Genomic DNA, 16817 nt, shown 5'->3' on the forward strand with positions numbered 1-16817 from the left:
TATAGATGTTTCCCGGATTGGTGAAATACTGAAATTTGTATATATAGATATATAGGAATCATCAGGCACGAGATATGGTATAGTGATGCGCAATATGAATCGATGAATAATAATATATGAAGTGATTGATATTCATCAGTCACGTTAAGAGATGGATGTATATGAGAGTGAGTGTTATTTTTAATTGTATGCGGGGATATATAATATAATTTAAAAATCAATGTAGTACTGTTGGGTTAGTTCTCTTTGTCTTATAATCTTTGATTGCAGCTTTAATAGCGTCTTCAGCTAACATGGAGCAATGTAATTTGACCGGAGGTAGACTTAATTCTTTGGCAATTTCTGTGTTCTTGATCTTGTAAGCGTCATCTAGAGACATTCCATGAACTAATTCGGTCATGTATGAAGAGGAAGCAATGGCACTACCGCAACCAAAAGTTTTGAATTTCACGTCTTCTATTATACCGGTAGAGTCGTTGACTTGAATTTGTAATTTGATAACGTCCCCACAAGCCGGGGCACCCACTATACCGGTTCCAACATTAGAAGATTTCTTATCGAGAGAACCAACATTTCTTGGATTTGTATAATGCTCTATAACTTTTGGATGATATAGCCTTCTAGCAGTGAGTTGTGTTATTGTAATTCTTGTAGCGGCAGTTGATGTTGTACTTTTCAATAAATTAGAAACTATCATTGTAGATATATGTGTATGAGAAAGTTAATATATTAGTAATTATTACTGGTATGGTGGTATAGTTGTGATCGATTGATATTGGTCGAAAAACTCAGATACTATTATATTTATATATGTTATGACTGAATAGCTGGGGAAAAAAATCAATTAATAATCAGTATCTTTACTGATCTCACTATCTAAGATTGGCTCATCAGCTGTACTCATTTTTCGCTCTCTCTCTCCCTTACAATTTTGCATCTGCTTCGCACCCAAAATTACACGATGATAATTAATCCTCTCTACAGCGTTAATACTGTGTGGTTCAAAAGTTTTGACCGTCGCACCCAAAAAAAAAAAAACTGATTTCGGCCCGAGAAATTTCTGGTGAAATTTTTTTTTTTTCCGTTGGAAGAATCGCGGCGATGGTCACGTGAAATTAAATCACGTGAAATCATGTCACGTGCTGCTTCATTCTTTAGGGTTTCCGTGTTTAGCGACGCATTTGCTGAGGGTTTTGAGCTCTGCAGCTTGGCTGTAAATCTTTGTTTCAGAGAACTGTGGCATTGTTCTTCCCCTGTGGCTTTTCTATTGTGGCATTCAGTCGGGGGTATCGCCCATCCAGGAACAACCTCCCTCCCCACGGAAAGGAAAAATTAAAATCAGCATTACGTCAATGATCAACAACATGCACTATTGAATGCTACGTTCTACTTCCCTCCTTTCCATTGACTAATTTACATACTCTACCCCCCATTATGTCTTGATATCAGTGTTACCCCAGTTTTATTTCTTACAATACTCCGCGACTATAAATCCGTCGCACAGGGAAAAATGTTTAAGCAGATTTTAATTATTTGCAATCTTGTATAATCAATCATATAATAGTACATTGCCCACAAACGACCTACTGATCCCTATGATCGTGCCCATCGATACAACCGTCGATCCTGAAATTGACGTGCCCCTCGATTGGTTGTATAAAGCAAAAAGACAATCAAAATCAAAGACTTCAAAGGTACTCAAATCAATCGAAAAGCAAAGACAACAACAACGTGCCGCTACTACTACCGCTGAAGCTTCTCCTCTAGATGCAGCGCCTCCTACTAGTCCACAGAGGCAACGTTCAAGATCGTCTTCTTTGTCAAGTGCTTTAAAAACAACAACTACGACGACAATGACAAAAATCAAGAGAAGCAATTCATTGAATGAAAAACCAAAAAAATCTTCTCTATTTGGTTCTCTCTTTGGTAGAAGATCATCTTCTGTGACTGCCTCTCAACAACCACGTCATCTTTCCAATGATTTAACGAAGATAGACTCCGAAACCATAACATCCGATTTTACCACTCTTGAAAGTACACCAATATACTTAGACACATTTGATACGAGTCCTGAATCAGAATCATCAGCTGACTCATCGCTCATTGAAAAACTATCAAAGACTCCCCTACATAGAGTCACTTTTGCTGTCGATAAATTTGAAAATGACCCTCCACAACAATTACCTTCAAGAAACCCAAAAATTGGTAACATTCTCATCCCAAATGATATGATCAGTAAAGTGCCTTCAATTTGTCTAGGTATAGCCAATTCTACAAGTGCCAAAGACGGCAAACCAACTTTTATCACTAGTTCAAAACCAAAATATACAAAAGATTCCATAGAATATAAAGTTGCATTGGAAAGACACAATAAATTTCTTAAAGAAGCAAACAGGCATCAAGAGGAAGCTCATCATACTGCAGAAAGGACTGCCCAAGAAGTTAGAATCTATAGAACTACTAATGTTAACACCACAAAAAATAATGATGCATCTCTCTCCACTATAGAAAGAAAAAATATTAATGAAATTGAAATTGATAAGCCCATCCATATGCATGAATATCATTTTGGCAAAGATGAAGAATCCAAATTACCATTACATAAGATCACCTTAGAAACTATATATACACGCTGCTGCCATTTAAGAGAAATTTTACCAATACCATCTAGTTTAAAACAGGTGAAAGGTAAGACTGGCCCCTTAGAGGTGTTAAAATTTTTAAATCCTAAACCTACTTTGGTTGATATCCTATCATTCTGTGATTTTATTGCAATAGTACCTATCTATACCATCATTTTTGATAATGTCCTCTTAACTTCAGAAATGTTTCAAATTGTATTAAAATCACTAGTAAATTCTAAAGTACTACAAAAACTAGGTTTAAGAAATGTCGTCATAAATAAAAATGATTGGAAACTTCTTTGTCAGTTTTTATTGCATAACAAATCATTAATAAAATTGGATATCTCACAAACAAGAGTAAGAACCGAATCTGATTCCTCAAGTCATCGTGAAAATATGGATTGGATTTTATTTGCTCAAGCATTGCAACATAGAGATGGTGCACCGTTAGAAGAATTATTATTAAATGGCATCAAAATAAGCCAAGTTCCAATCGAACATTTAAAGGGTGTCTTGACAACAATGTCAGAAAAGGCACAAACGAGTAGTGTTACAAATGGATTAAGGCTGGGATTAGCAGCAACTGATTTAAACCAAAGCCGCCTTGATATTGTGATGGATTGGATGTTAGACGACAAGGTGCAGGGAGTCGATTTGAGTTTCAACAACTTACAAGATCTTATGAGACCCATGATTTATAAACTATCATTCCAATCTTACAACCATTTGATGTATTTCACTTTAAACAATACAGCAATCACAAATGTTAATGACACAGTGCTACTATTGAAATATTTATCCAAGCTAGAAAATTTACAATTTTTGGATCTTAGTAACCTGTCAAGCATTTTCCCAGAGATCTTCCCTTATTTAAATAAATATTTGCCAAGATTCCCCAAGCTAAAACGTATTCATTTCGATCAAAATTCACTAACTTATAGACAAATCATTGTACTTTGCAACATTTTGGTAAAATGTAAAGGATTATACCATATATCACTATTATCAACTCACCAGGAATCTCCATCTGAAGATGAAACCACAGTACTTCCTGATGCACCAGCATTCAGTGCAACCGCATTATGGACAGCACTTTATACAATGGCGAGGGATTTGCCCAATCTATTAACTCTCGATATCAACTATGATAAAATACCAGAGGAGATGCAAAGTAGAATAGCATTGGGTTTAATGAGAAATATGCAAAGGGCAGTCGATTCGAACTTCAAAATTGATGATTTATCTTCTCAAGATGATTTACTATTTGATGGTTCATTATTGACAGAGACAGCTGATGAAGTATTGAAAAAATTCAATGGAAATGTTGCTTCATTGACTTACAGTAAGAAAGAAGATGCAACCAAAAAATATCTATTGAAAAAATACTTCGAAAAATTGAATGGGACCATTTTTAATATTCAAGAGACAATCGATTCCATAGTAGAGAAACGTAAAAATGATGAATTGACATCAAAAGAAAAGGAAAATCTATTAAGATTACTGCTGTTAAAGAAGAATTTGATTAACATTTTGGAGATATTCTCACACATACCAAATTTTGCTGAAGTGACGAGCCAATTGTCATTAGCTGGTACACACGCTGCGTCATCACCACAACCCGTTAGGCCTGGGATTAAACGGATTGATTCTGATAGATTGCTATGGCAAGTTGGGAATATTGAAGCAGATAGTGAACTACGTGAATCAAGGCCGCATGTTATGGCTACTGATTTGAATGCCGTTATTGATATTGATACGGGGAAACCTGTGTTATTTAGAACCCAGTCTTCAACTTCAGTTGCTGGTAAGAGACAAGAGGAAGAAGAAGGTGAGTTACATAAATGGGGTACATTTCTGCAACAAAATGACGGAAAAGCGAGTAATATGTTCAATGATACCGTTTCAAAATTTCAGTATGATAGCAGTACTGTGATTAACGAAATGATACCAGAATCGCCTCTTTATGAAAACGAGAATAGTATGATGCAGCGCGATTTCACATCGAGCTCACCAAAAATTTTAACTAAAATACCCACTGGAGAAGAACTAAGAAATGCTATAATCAAAACTAAAGGAATTGACTCAATTGATGAGCTGATTCAAAATGTTGGTGAGAATAACCGTGAATTGGAAAACATATACGACCTCGCTCTCAATTTAAATAGTTCCAGTAGTCAAAGAGATGAGGCACCCAGATCATTGACCGTGGAGACCCGGCAGAATAAACACTTGGAGACAATTTTGCAGGACGACTTATCTCACGTACATATCTAATAAGAGGGAAAAAATGAATCTCTATTAATTAGATCCTCCGGATTTTTACACACTGAAAGTAAACGGACCAAATCAGCTAGCAGAAAAGTTCTAGTTGAACGAACTGCTTTACTACTTAGGAGTTTATTCACTCATGCATATATGCTCCAGATTTTATACATTAAACAAAGAAAAAAGAGGTTGTTGCAACTTTCCCAACAGTTCATCTTTAATGCATACAAATTTGTAAGATCGCGTCATAAAACTATAATCAGTTATGAACTTATTTTACACGATCAAATCTCCGTGCTCCGTGTATCAGCAACAGCACGTCCAAGCGACTTTCCATCACGTGATAATCAGAGATCGAAGCAGTTCTAACAGTTTCATGCTATTTGTTTTGTTTTTTTGCCCTCGATAATCCTCTCCATGAATTTTGTGAAGAGAAAGAATTATGCAATGGGGCATTGCAATCGTACCGTGCAAGTGTTCTCTCAAGGCAAACTTTTTTTTATGCATTTTCAATTAATAAGCCAAAACACGGTCATCGGGAATGTCATGAAGAGGTTCTGGTTTCGACTAGAGCTCGTGGGTGACTTGAATTCAATTAATGTTCATTGAATCGACGGAACATATAGTGGTGCGCTGCGCCGGTCCAACACCCCATAGTAAATAACTATTATTCGAAAGAGTTATATAAAACCCGCATATTGTAATCGTTCAATTTTGGAAAAAACTGGAAAACTGTATACAGCCAGTGTTGATTTTCAATTTGCAGTCAATAAGCTTTTAAAAGATTTTATACTTGATCTTTCTTGACACTAAGTTTACTTCATATCGTCTAATTTTTTATTTTTTTTCAGCATCGGGAAAACAGAGAGAAATATAAAGATTTTTTAATAGCATTAGGATAGTTCAATACATCTTCTATCAATATACAGACCAAAAGAATCCCACTAATATGGTAAGGAAGCCTGCATCATCATTGTATCACCACATTTCAAGTGTTAAACCCACTTTTATGACCCGTGTGGATGATGTCTTGCATTTTGCAAAAACAATTACTTTTAGAAGTGAGATTATTCCAGACAAGAAAAAGAAAACCCTGACTACAAGCTTATTGTACTCGCAAGGAAGCGATATATATGAATTAGAATGTGTACTACCACTCAATTCATTTTACAAGGATCAACCAAACGGTAGTGGGAAAATTGCAGATGAAAACGAGGAGATAAGCATACCCAATCGTAAATATGGAGAAGCTTTCAAGGATATTGAGGATAAAAAATTATCTCCTAACTGGGTTTACTCGGGAGAAACTGTTTCAAAAATTAGCTATTTGGATAGTTCTGATGATAGTACTATTATTGCCATGTCTAAGAATGGTTCTCTAGCTTGGTTTAGAGATGGAATTAAAGTGCCAATTCATATCGTTCAAGAAATGATGGGACCAATGACAAGTTATGCAGCCATTCATTCTCATGTTAGACCAGATGATTTAGCAGTATCTGATTTTGGTTTAAATGTCAATTTAGACACTTTGGTCAAATCTCAAAGTAACGGTACAGAAGAAGATAGTATTTTGAAAATTATTGATAATTCTGGTAAACCAGGCGATATATTGCGTACTATAAAAGTTCCAGACACGACAGTAACACACACAGTAAGGTTTTTTGATAACTATCTATTTGGAACATGTTCAGATGATAATACAATAAGATTTTGGGATACAAGAACATCTGAAAAACCGCTGTTCGTATTAACACAACCAAAAAACGGTAGAATAACTTCTTTTGACACATCACAAATCACAGGAGAACTATTTGTAACGGGGACTTCCACAGGCGTTATCAAATTATGGGATGTTCGTGCTGTAGAAAATGCTACAACTGATTTAACATATAGACAAAATGGTGAAGATCCTATACAAAATGAATTGGTCTCTTTATACCATTCTGGAGGAGATTCGGTGGTTGACGTACAATTTTCTGAAACTTCATCATCTGAATTCCTAACGGTTGGTGGCACCGGTAACGTTTACCATTGGGATATGGAATATTTTTTCTCTAGAAATGATGACGATAATGAAAAGGGCAATGCAAAGGACAACTCAAACGTTCCAGCACCAGAAGAATTACAAGGACAATGCTTGAAGTTTTTCCATACTGGAGGTAGTAGAAGGTCAATGGCACAATTCGGTAAGAAGAATACTGTAGCATGGCACCCTATTGTGGACAATCTGATTGGAACAGTCGATGTAGATAGTTTGGTCAGCGTTTACAAGCCTTTTACTCTAAGCGAGTTCGATCTATAAATAGAAAGAATGATGTAACCAGAAGTTGTATATAAATAAAAATAAGATACCAAATTACTAAGATTATTTAAAAAAACGAGCGATATACCAATTAATAAATTCCTGTGTGCCAGAAGTGCCAATTTTGTCATTTCTAACAATAAATGCGACTCTTCTCTCGTTTGCTGGAACCCTGCATAAGATTCCAGAAGTCTATGTAATGCATTGTAAATAATTAGTAAAAATGCGAAACTCTATAGATTACTATATTGTGCTAAAGAGGTAAGCCGGTGCTCAATATGGAAGGTTCGTCACTGCATTCACCTCGAAAAGAACTGGAAGAGCCTTCGATGATTGTCTCTGATATATTGCTTTCATACCTAAATGCTACGACCCGTCCAACTTCTTCTCCACTTTTTTCGCTAAGTCACACACCTCCAATAAATGAATTAATAAGCCATACATTTTTGGGAATGCTGAATGGCATACCTTAGCGTTAGAATTGACTACTAAATCAGCACAGCCATAAGTATTTATTTGAAAATAAAACGTACGTTACGCCTTTTGTTTCTTTTTTTCTGCATTCGTAAATCAGCCTTGCATTTTCTGCGCTGTTTTCTGACCCAAGTTCTCGATACAATTTCCTACAAGAAAGGGGTAGAGCTGTTTGTCGACAGGCAAATGCGTTAGTTTCTTTTTTCCAGTTTTCTGCTTCGGGGATAACAATAGAGGTAAGACTTTTAGGGACGCCACTAAGAAACATCCGGACAAAACCGATTTAAACTTCCGTACCTTGTACTTTTTCCTATTACTTGCCTGCCTCCTACTCTTTTTCGATGAGCCTATGGAATTTTTTAAGGGGACAGGATAACCCATTTTTCAAACATTGAAAAATTTTTTTTTTTTTAAAATATAGGATCGATTCCAATTATATAAGAGAAGAAGTAGTAGTACCTATAAGAAGGAAATTGTGTAGTGTTTTTTCTTGTTTTTATCTATTGTTTTTGTTGTAAAATAACATTCATACAGTATCTTTTGAAATGACCAAACTTTATAAGAAATCTTCATACGAATACATCTCCAGTTTGAGACCAAAATTCCAAGCAAGGGTTGACGTTTCATCCATTAGAAAATCCTTTGCCTTCAGCAATAAGATTGTACCAAATAAGGATGATAATACTCTTGGTACTAGCATCATTTACTCTCAAGGTAGTGACATTTACGAAATTGATTGTACCATCCCAATTGAATCAAAAAAGGAGCCAAAGCCAGAGTCCGAGTACGGCGACGCGTTCACTGGTGTTGAAGGTAAACCATTAGCTCCAAAATGGGTCTACCAAGGTGAAACCGTTTCCAAGATTAGTTACCTTGGTTCTGGTTACGACACTACAGTTCTTGTCATGTCTCAAAACGGTTCCTTAGGTTGGTTCAAAGACGGTATTAAGGTTCCATTCCATATTGTCCAAGAAATGATGGGTCCAGCTACTTCCTACTCAGCCATCCATTCTCATGTTAGACCAGGTGATTTAGCCGTCTCGGATTTTTCTCTATCTTTCGATAACGAGACCATTGTCAAATCTCAAAGTAATGGTACCGAAGAAGAAAGTATCTTGAAAATTGTCGATAATGCTGGTAAACCAAGTGAAATCTTGAGAACTATCCGTGTTCCAGGAACTAACATTACTCACACTGTCAGATTTTTTGACAACCATCTATTTGCATCTTGTTCTGACGATAACGTCCTAAGATTCTGGGATGTTAGAACAGGTGACAAGCCTCTATTCATCTTAAGTGACCCACAAAACGGTAGATTAACGGCATTCGATTCCTCTACTGTCACTAATAACTTATTTGTGACCGGTTTCTCAACAGGTATCGTCAAATTATGGGATGTTCGTGCTGTTGAAACTGCTACTACCGATTTGACTAACAGGCAAAATGGTGAAGATCCAATTCAAAAGGAAATTGCTAATTTCTACCACTCCGGTGGTGACACTGTTGCTGATGTCCAATTTTCATACACTTCTCCATACGATGTTGTCACCGTTGGTGGTTCGGGCAACATCTACCACTGGGATATGGAATATGCTATGTCTAATTATGATGAAGCTGATTTAGGTAACTTGCCACAAGAAGCTTCTGAAGAATTACAAGCACAAACCTTGAAGTTCTTACACACCGGGGGTAGCAGAAGAACCGCTCAACAAAAGGGTTTCAGAAACACAGTCGCTTACCATCCAGTTGTTGATGGTTTAGTTGGTAACGTCGATGATGATGGTCTAATTTCTATTTACAAGCCATTCACTGTCAATTCAGAATAAAGTCATCCGACGTGAACTGTATCTGACTAATGATATTTTTTTATCCTCTCCCCATCGCTCTATATTGAGACTATATTTATTTATTCTACTTTTTCATGATTTTTACATATATTACTTACACTATGTATGTATAGGCAATCTGGCAGTATGATTGCAAATAAAATGTGTCAGTCTTGCTTCAATAACATTTTTCCTTTGATTTTGTCACTGCTGTTGACCAACTTAGTTGTAATTCTCCATTATGACACAAAATAAAATGAATTTATGTCACTGGTTGAAAAAATATCTGATCTAAATCAGCATGCAAAATGGCTATGTTAATTCAGAACTTCAGGGAATAGTCAGCCTAATGGACAAACTTTTAACTGTAAACGCCTTCTTAACGTATCCAAATTACCCAGCAACTTCTATCTATAAAGAGACCGCAAGCGATATTAATAAAAGAATAAATTCTTTCAATTTGATAGATCTTGAAAACCAATTCAATTCCTCATCACAAAGGAGCAAAAGAGACTTTTTTTACCAGCAAAACACGGGTCGAAATAATGTTATGATAAACAGACATAATATTTTACTTTTCACCATCATTTCTACTGCTTCTTTAGTATTGATTTTTTTTATTTTGCTAGTGATAGATCGTATTTCACCTTAGCAAAGAGCTTCTTCGTGGTACTAAACGGTAAAAAAACGGTCGCAGATGGATGTTTGTTCAAATTTATTGATATGAAGTGTTTATACTAGAGTTGGTATTTATATATATACATATATACAAAAAAAAACACACTCGTTATGCTTAAGCTTTGACCTTTCTCTTCTTGCCGCCCGTGGCCTTACCACTAGCTGGTTTCCTCTTTCCTGGTCTCGCCTTTTGCTTGATTAATTTATCTTTCTTCAAATCGTCATCCTCTTTATTGTTGTCTTCATCATCAGGAGGTGCCGCTGCTGTGTCCGCATCAACTACATCTTCAAAATCAGGCGTTCCTTGTTGTGCAGCACCACCGGATCCCACAGTGACGCCAGCCCTATAAATGGCTACAGGATGCGTCATACCATTATACTTTCTTGTAAATGCACTTTTAACTGAGCTTGGAATTTTCTTAATTAAGGCATCCGTCCTTTCAGGACCCACCATGAACTCCATAATTGTGTCCCAGTCTTCTTTTGTTAGGTAGTAGTCATCCATCAATTCAATAATCGATGGAATTGAATCAACTCCTTCCTTAAGTAATGGTGATAAAAGCCTCTTTTTCAAAATTGGAAGATATTCCAACCTTAAACTTGCCTTATCTGCGGAGGTTCTCAGCTTTGTGTGGTACTGAAGTTCTTGAAGTAACCTATAGTATTTGTTTGTTTTGGAATTTTGCCCCAACCAAGTTGTGAAATTTATCCTACCTGTCATATGACCAGCAACTTTTGATGCAGGACGTACCGATGATAATACAGCATGTAATGGTAATAAGCTCCACAATTGTTCGGCACTACGGATTTTTCTCTCTACCAAATCACCCTGTGAAATACTATCTGCAGCTTCTGCCACGGCTTGTAGATGAGTTTCTCCAGGTGAAAGGTTCCCTGGTTTAGAGTTGATATAATTTTCTTGTATCATTAACGGTGTGAAATCTAAATCATCAAAGTATAATGCAATTTTGTCATTCAATGTAAACGTATTTGACCCGACCTCATTATAAATGTGGCCATCTAGTAATTTGTGAGTAATATCAAAGGGTTTCAATGCAATATTTTTTTGCCATGAATCTGATATTTGTTTTATATTTTCATGATTAATAGACTTGGTAGTCGTAGATATAGTTGATAGTAAATTTATAATTTGCCTTATATCACCTCTGGTGGCTTGAACCAGTCTATCAATAACATTAGGGTCCAATTTGAAACCTTCTCTTATTGCAATTGTCATTAACCTTGATTTTATACTATTAGCATCCGGTCTTCTGAACTGTAAATCCAAGCAAGTTCTATCAAACGGTCTCATTTTTGGTAAGTTACGTTCATTGCAAATCAATATCATTGGTGTTGAGGTCTTACGACAGAATTGAGCAAGCTGCCCAACACCACCTCTATCACCACCACTCATACCATCTACTTCATCCATAATAACAACGAAGTTCTTACCATTACTTTCCTCAATTTCATCTTTATGTTTAAAATAACCAATAACGGACATATTATCGAGGGCATTTTTCACACCAGCATTTAACAATGATTTAGAACGGACATCAGACGCGTTCTGTTCCAAAATATCATAACCCAATTCTTTGGCAATAAGATGTGCTGCCGTAGTTTTACCAATACCTGGAGGACCATAAAGCATTGCAGATCTGAAAACACCAGAACCATCTCTACCTGGATTTTTAAATCCACTTTTTTTGTTCATATTCCAATTTAACAACCAATTTTTAAGTTTCAAAATACTCGATTTATTACCACACATTTGGTTTAAATTTGTTGGGGCATATTTAACAGTCCATAATTTATCTTCATCTCTAATTTTATCTTCATTTTTGATATATTCGCCTGATTTTTGGGCCATGGACATAGTTTGCTTTCTAATATTTTCTTGTTTAATTAAATCTTGTGCTTCTTTCAATGCCTTGGCTTCTTCTTCTTCCCTTTTCTTACGTGCTTTTTCAGCAGCCTCTCCCTCACCACCTTCTTCAGGCATTCCTGAGATAAGTTGTTTGAACCCATCTTCATCAATTGCTTTGATTTTCAATTGCTTGATCTTTTCCAATTTTTTAGGACCTGCATCATCACCAAGAACAACTACCGAGGTTCTACTTGAGATTGATTTGGTAACTTTTGCGCCGTATCTTTTAGCTACAGCTTCTACAGCACCTCTTTCCAAGTTTGGCAGCACACCGGTAAACACTATTGTCAGGCCCAATAGACAATTAGAAGCACCTTCTGGGAAATCCATGGGCATATCGGCTGAAGCGTCGCTTGAACTTGGTCCACCCGATTTTCTAAAATCAAACTTGATATCTTCTTTGACATGAACTGTACTCAAATCCAAAGATGGAATTGAATTGAGGACATCCTGAGCAGTTGTTCCTCCCTCGGTCTTAGCCTTCTTCACTGGTGCATCGACTTTATTTGATTCAGCGATTCTCCTCTTTACTGCTTTAGGCTGAGGCTCTGCTTCTGTTTTAACTTCTTCTTTCTTTACAATGGGTTCAGTCATTGACCTTTTCGGTGGTGCTCTCCGTGGTTTAGCTGGTTTTATTTCCAACAACGAATCATCATCATCATCATCGTCATCTAGATCAATTACTTCCTTAGACTTTTCCTTTACAGCAGATGGTTTTGGAGCAGAAGTGGGTTTCTTCTTGCTTTTATTGAAAAAATCCGTAATATCAACCATCTTCCAACGTCAATTCTACCAACTGACCTCCTAAATTCGTACAACTCATCTATCAATAATTCCATTGCACGTTACATTAAATTCTTCTATTTACCTCCCAAGACGAAAGAAATGAAAATTGTCAGTAACACGCGGTGTTACCCGGCGATAATAATACTAAGTTTCATCAACTGTGGGTAGCCAATGGCGAGCACTCTTCATGGAGTTGCCAATCTGGCAGCGTTGGATTCAGTTGAAATGGAAGTGGTGCTCATCTCAACATTCGATGATGTGGTTGGTCTCATTAAGTGAATTCGATGGATTATCGCAATAGAGAAAGCAAAAAAAACTAAAGTATCGCGAAGAGTTTGCATTGATAAACTCGTAAGTGAAGTCAAAGGTTATCTCTGTGCACGCACCACTAAATTCGTGAACGATAGCACTAGCAAGAGTTCTGTACATCGATGGGGAAGAATAAGAAAAAGGGAAACAAGAAGTCGAACGCTGCTTCCAAAGAGGATGCGATTCCAAAAGATGACGGAGCCAGTAAGCAAGTAGAACAAGAAGAAAAAGAAGAAGTGATGGATTCTATCTCAGCGGGGAGTGAGGGGACTGTACAAGAAAATGAAGTTTCTTCTCCTGTGGTGGCTGCACCACAGGAAGGCACCAATGCCAATGATACAATTGATACTGAAGTTACTGATTTACGAAAACAGATTGCGCAATTACAAGCTGAATTGGACAGGGCAAAGAGTGAAAAAACAGTCACAGAGAGTGATACCAACCGTGATTCAAGTGAAGTAGCTAGCTTGAAAGAAGAGAGGGATGAAATCAAGTCTCAGTACGATACTCTATTAAGTAGATTGTCCTCGATGAAAACTGTTTTCAATAAGATGAAAGAGGCACAGCAAGAATTGGAAATAACAAAAGAAAGTTTAAAAGAGTATGAATCTCAAAACTTGAAGCTTAAAAATAAGTTATCTAACGCTACAAAAGATCAAACAGAGTTAACCACCACTGTGACAACGTTACATAAAGAAATTGAAAATTTAGAGAGAGACTGTGAGAATATGACGTCAAAATGCCATCAGTACGAAAGGCAAATTGATGAAATGCAATCACGTTTACAAGCTGGTGACAAAAATCATATGACGCTCCTTGAAACACTTCGTAAAGATAATGACATGTTATCAGCCAAAATTCAAGACTTAACTATTGTTCTTGACACGAGTAAGCAAAATAATGCTGATCTTATCGAAGAAAAAGAAGAATCACAACAAACCATAATCACTTTGGAAAAGCACATACAAACCTTGGAAGAGAAAATAAAATCTCTTGAAACACAAGTGGAAGAACAAAGCAAAATTGATCAAAGAGAATTAAATGAAAAAGAACTCGAACTGAAATCCTTAAGAACTCAGTTAGATACAACTATCGAAAAGGAGGCAAAATATAATGAAGAAATTGATAGTTTGAAAAAGCAGGTTGAATCATTAAAGGAAGAAATGCAAGTAAAGGATAGATTAGAAGGAGAGACAAAAGAACAAGCCATTCAAATAGGAAAATTGAGACACGAGGCTATCATTCTCAATGAACATCTAAAGAAGGCCCTAGGTATGTTGAAACAATCAAGTGACTCCGAATCCATTGATAAAGAATTGATTTCCAATCTATTAATCTCATTTGTGTCCATTCCAAGGGCAGACCCTAAAAAATTTGAAGTTCTCGAGCTTCTTTCCAGTTTTTTGAATTGGGATGAAGATAAGAAGCAACAAGCTGGTTTGATAAATAACTTAGAGAGAAGTTCAACAACCAGAAGTGTCTCAAGGACTCAAAGTTTTGTTTCGATGTGGACAGACTTTTTAGAAAAGGAAAGTGAGAAATAAACTCAAACATTTCGCATTTACTATAGAATCATGTACATTTTAATATCATTTGATTTATATAAACCAAAATAAAAAATAACGAAGTTTAATGTTAATCGACACTCTTATTTTTTAATATTCAGAAAACAATCATGAAGTGAAAAAACTCCGTGACCAATATAGTTAAGGAAACTGTCTTTCGATTCCAGCTCACCAGATAATAATGTTGAAGAAGCTACCCAGGGCAGTGTTACAAACATCCAGGTTCATCAGGTGGAGTTCTTCTGAGGCCTATGCAAATGCCGTTACTTCATTGAAGAGGGATTTAAAACAGGCCTTAATTGAAAAAGATATCATCAGGAAAAATACTATACGTGGCATTCTATCAGAAGTGAAGAATAAAGAAATTGAGGATAAAGATGGACACATGAACGAATTCACATTGTTTGATGTTTATTCCAAGGTAATAGCTCAGAGAAAAGATTCCATTAGGAATTTTCTCGATAATGGAAGAAAAGATTTAGCTGATAAGGAAACAAAAGAGATTGCGATTATTGATGGTTATAAGCAAAGCCTAACAGTGGCTTCTGAAGAAGATGTCAACGCCAAAGTTTTGGATCTTTTGCAGCATTGGAAACAAGAAACACCTGATATATTGATGAAAGATGTGTTCCGAAAAGTTGATTGGAAGACAATCTCAACAGAATGGAGAGCTTCCCAAAGTTTGATTAAGAAATCCATTGTTTCACAGTTCAACGATGTTTTCAAGAAATAAACATCGTATTCCATGTATATAAAAATGACCTTGTAAATAATATATTTTGAAACTGGTTGCTCTTGTGCAAGAGATTTTCGGATTCATCTGTCACATCTCAGTAGTGTGTTTACAGCCAGTTCCTGGTGGTATCTTTGTGACGCAGGGGCTGCAGAAGAGGAAAAAAGTTTATAAAAAGATATTTCTTGATACTGACTCTTCCTTTAGTCATTTATTTCTCTATTAAGAAACAGATAGCCATAAAAAAGCCATCTGCAACACTGACTTTCAACGAAATAGATTGAAAGATCCAATAAACCATTTAACGTATAAAAAAACGCAAGTATTATCGCAATTTATATCTAGACAAATATGCTCAAACAAGTCATTTTCACTGCCCTCTTTTCTTTCTGTTTAGCAAAAGTATTAGCTACAAAATTCACAGTAACGTTGAACACAGAGAGTAATACAGATAGTTCGCATTTTTCATCGCAATTAAACAAGGAACCATTAGAAGTTCATGTCGACACTGAAACGCTAACACCAGAACTATTAAAGAAATTTTCTCAAGCTACTAATATATTCTTTTCTGACATTCCTGGTTCTCCAAAGATTTTCAAAGCCAATGATGATCTTGATTTTGATGAAGACTATTATTTTGACGAGGATGAAGGTGATGAAGAAGAAAACAATGAGTTCAGAACGCTCTTGTCAAATATACTCGATGAACCTCGAGAATATATTGATGCAATACAAAAACATAGAAGATTCTCCGATGTCAGACAAATCTTGGAAGAAATTATGGATGATTTGCCAGATGACGATCTATTCGAAGATCATTACAAATTTGATCAAGGATACGAAGCTTTCTGTGAAGAGTGTGAGAACAAAAATTCAGCAAACTTGCATATTGCAAGAGCAATGGATATCAATACAGATAATAAAATAGAATCGCTGTCACTCAATAGTCATAAGATAATTAATGTCACGAGAGCAATCGATACAACCTCTGTCACTTTTGAATGTAGTACTACAACAGTAAGTTTCAGTGTATCCAAGACAGAAACACCTACAAGAGTGTTTACATCACCAATGGCAGTAGAGGCCACCAGAAACGCCACATTCACCCCAGCAGTCTCCAACGCAACTGCAGCGACTAGCGGCCAACTTCAAAGTGGAGCTACCTACTTGATGCCAGCCACCATGCTGCTGTCATCCATCGTCTCGTTTATATTCTTTATGCAAGCGTAATCTATTCTATTTAATATATAACAAATTTAATTTAATTTAATTTATGACGCTGACACTTTGCAAAATCATTTCTTACGTGTCCATGACTTTTTTTTGGT

The 16817-nt window shown here is 36.2% G+C and overlaps 8 protein-coding genes across 8 annotated transcripts; 6 read left to right on the top strand and 2 right to left on the bottom strand.

Moving 5' to 3' along the window:
- Nucleotides 1–217: 217 nt before the first annotated feature.
- ISU2 (putative iron-binding protein ISU2) lies at nt 218–697 on the bottom strand (the record flags this gene model as incomplete). The annotated part of the gene is made up of 1 exon (XM_003958307.1): nt 218–697. One exon carries the CDS (start codon nt 695–697, stop codon nt 218–220), a length of 480 nt encoding a protein of 159 aa, XP_003958356.1.
- Nucleotides 698–1595: 898 nt separating this feature from the next.
- Nucleotides 1596–4898, top strand: HER1 (Her1p; the record flags this gene model as incomplete). Its single annotated transcript, XM_003958308.1, has 1 exon — nt 1596–4898. One exon carries the CDS (start codon nt 1596–1598, stop codon nt 4896–4898), a length of 3303 nt encoding a protein of 1100 aa, XP_003958357.1.
- A 940-nt stretch (nt 4899–5838) lies between these two features.
- Nucleotides 5839–7191, top strand: WTM2 (transcriptional modulator; the record flags this gene model as incomplete). Its single annotated transcript, XM_003958309.1, has 1 exon — nt 5839–7191. One exon carries the CDS (start codon nt 5839–5841, stop codon nt 7189–7191), a length of 1353 nt encoding a protein of 450 aa, XP_003958358.1.
- A 1019-nt stretch (nt 7192–8210) lies between these two features.
- KAFR0G01900 (WD40 repeat domain-containing protein) lies at nt 8211–9491 on the top strand (the record flags this gene model as incomplete). The annotated part of the gene is made up of 1 exon (XM_003958310.1): nt 8211–9491. One exon carries the CDS (start codon nt 8211–8213, stop codon nt 9489–9491), a length of 1281 nt encoding a protein of 426 aa, XP_003958359.1.
- Nucleotides 9492–10284: 793 nt separating this feature from the next.
- On the bottom strand, nt 10285–12870 carry RFC1 (replication factor C subunit 1; the record flags this gene model as incomplete). Its single annotated transcript, XM_003958311.1, has 1 exon — nt 10285–12870. The coding sequence occupies one exon, from the start codon at nt 12868–12870 to the stop codon at nt 10285–10287; it is 2586 nt and encodes an 861-aa protein (XP_003958360.1).
- A 443-nt stretch (nt 12871–13313) lies between these two features.
- RUD3 (Rud3p) lies at nt 13314–14735 on the top strand (the record flags this gene model as incomplete). Its single annotated transcript, XM_003958312.1, has 1 exon — nt 13314–14735. One exon carries the CDS (start codon nt 13314–13316, stop codon nt 14733–14735), a length of 1422 nt encoding a protein of 473 aa, XP_003958361.1.
- Nucleotides 14736–14937: 202 nt separating this feature from the next.
- Nucleotides 14938–15489, top strand: AIM41 (Aim41p; the record flags this gene model as incomplete). Its single annotated transcript, XM_003958313.1, has 1 exon — nt 14938–15489. The coding sequence occupies one exon, from the start codon at nt 14938–14940 to the stop codon at nt 15487–15489; it is 552 nt and encodes a 183-aa protein (XP_003958362.1).
- Nucleotides 15490–15840: 351 nt separating this feature from the next.
- Nucleotides 15841–16719, top strand: SPR2 (Spr2p; the record flags this gene model as incomplete). Its single annotated transcript, XM_003958314.1, has 1 exon — nt 15841–16719. The coding sequence occupies one exon, from the start codon at nt 15841–15843 to the stop codon at nt 16717–16719; it is 879 nt and encodes a 292-aa protein (XP_003958363.1).
- Between the last annotated feature and the right edge of the window lie 98 nt (nt 16720–16817).

Source organism: Kazachstania africana, chromosome 7 (genome assembly GCF_000304475.1).
Source record: "Kazachstania africana CBS 2517 chromosome 7, complete genome".
In the NCBI taxonomy this organism is placed as follows: domain Eukaryota; kingdom Fungi; phylum Ascomycota; class Saccharomycetes; order Saccharomycetales; family Saccharomycetaceae; genus Kazachstania; species Kazachstania africana.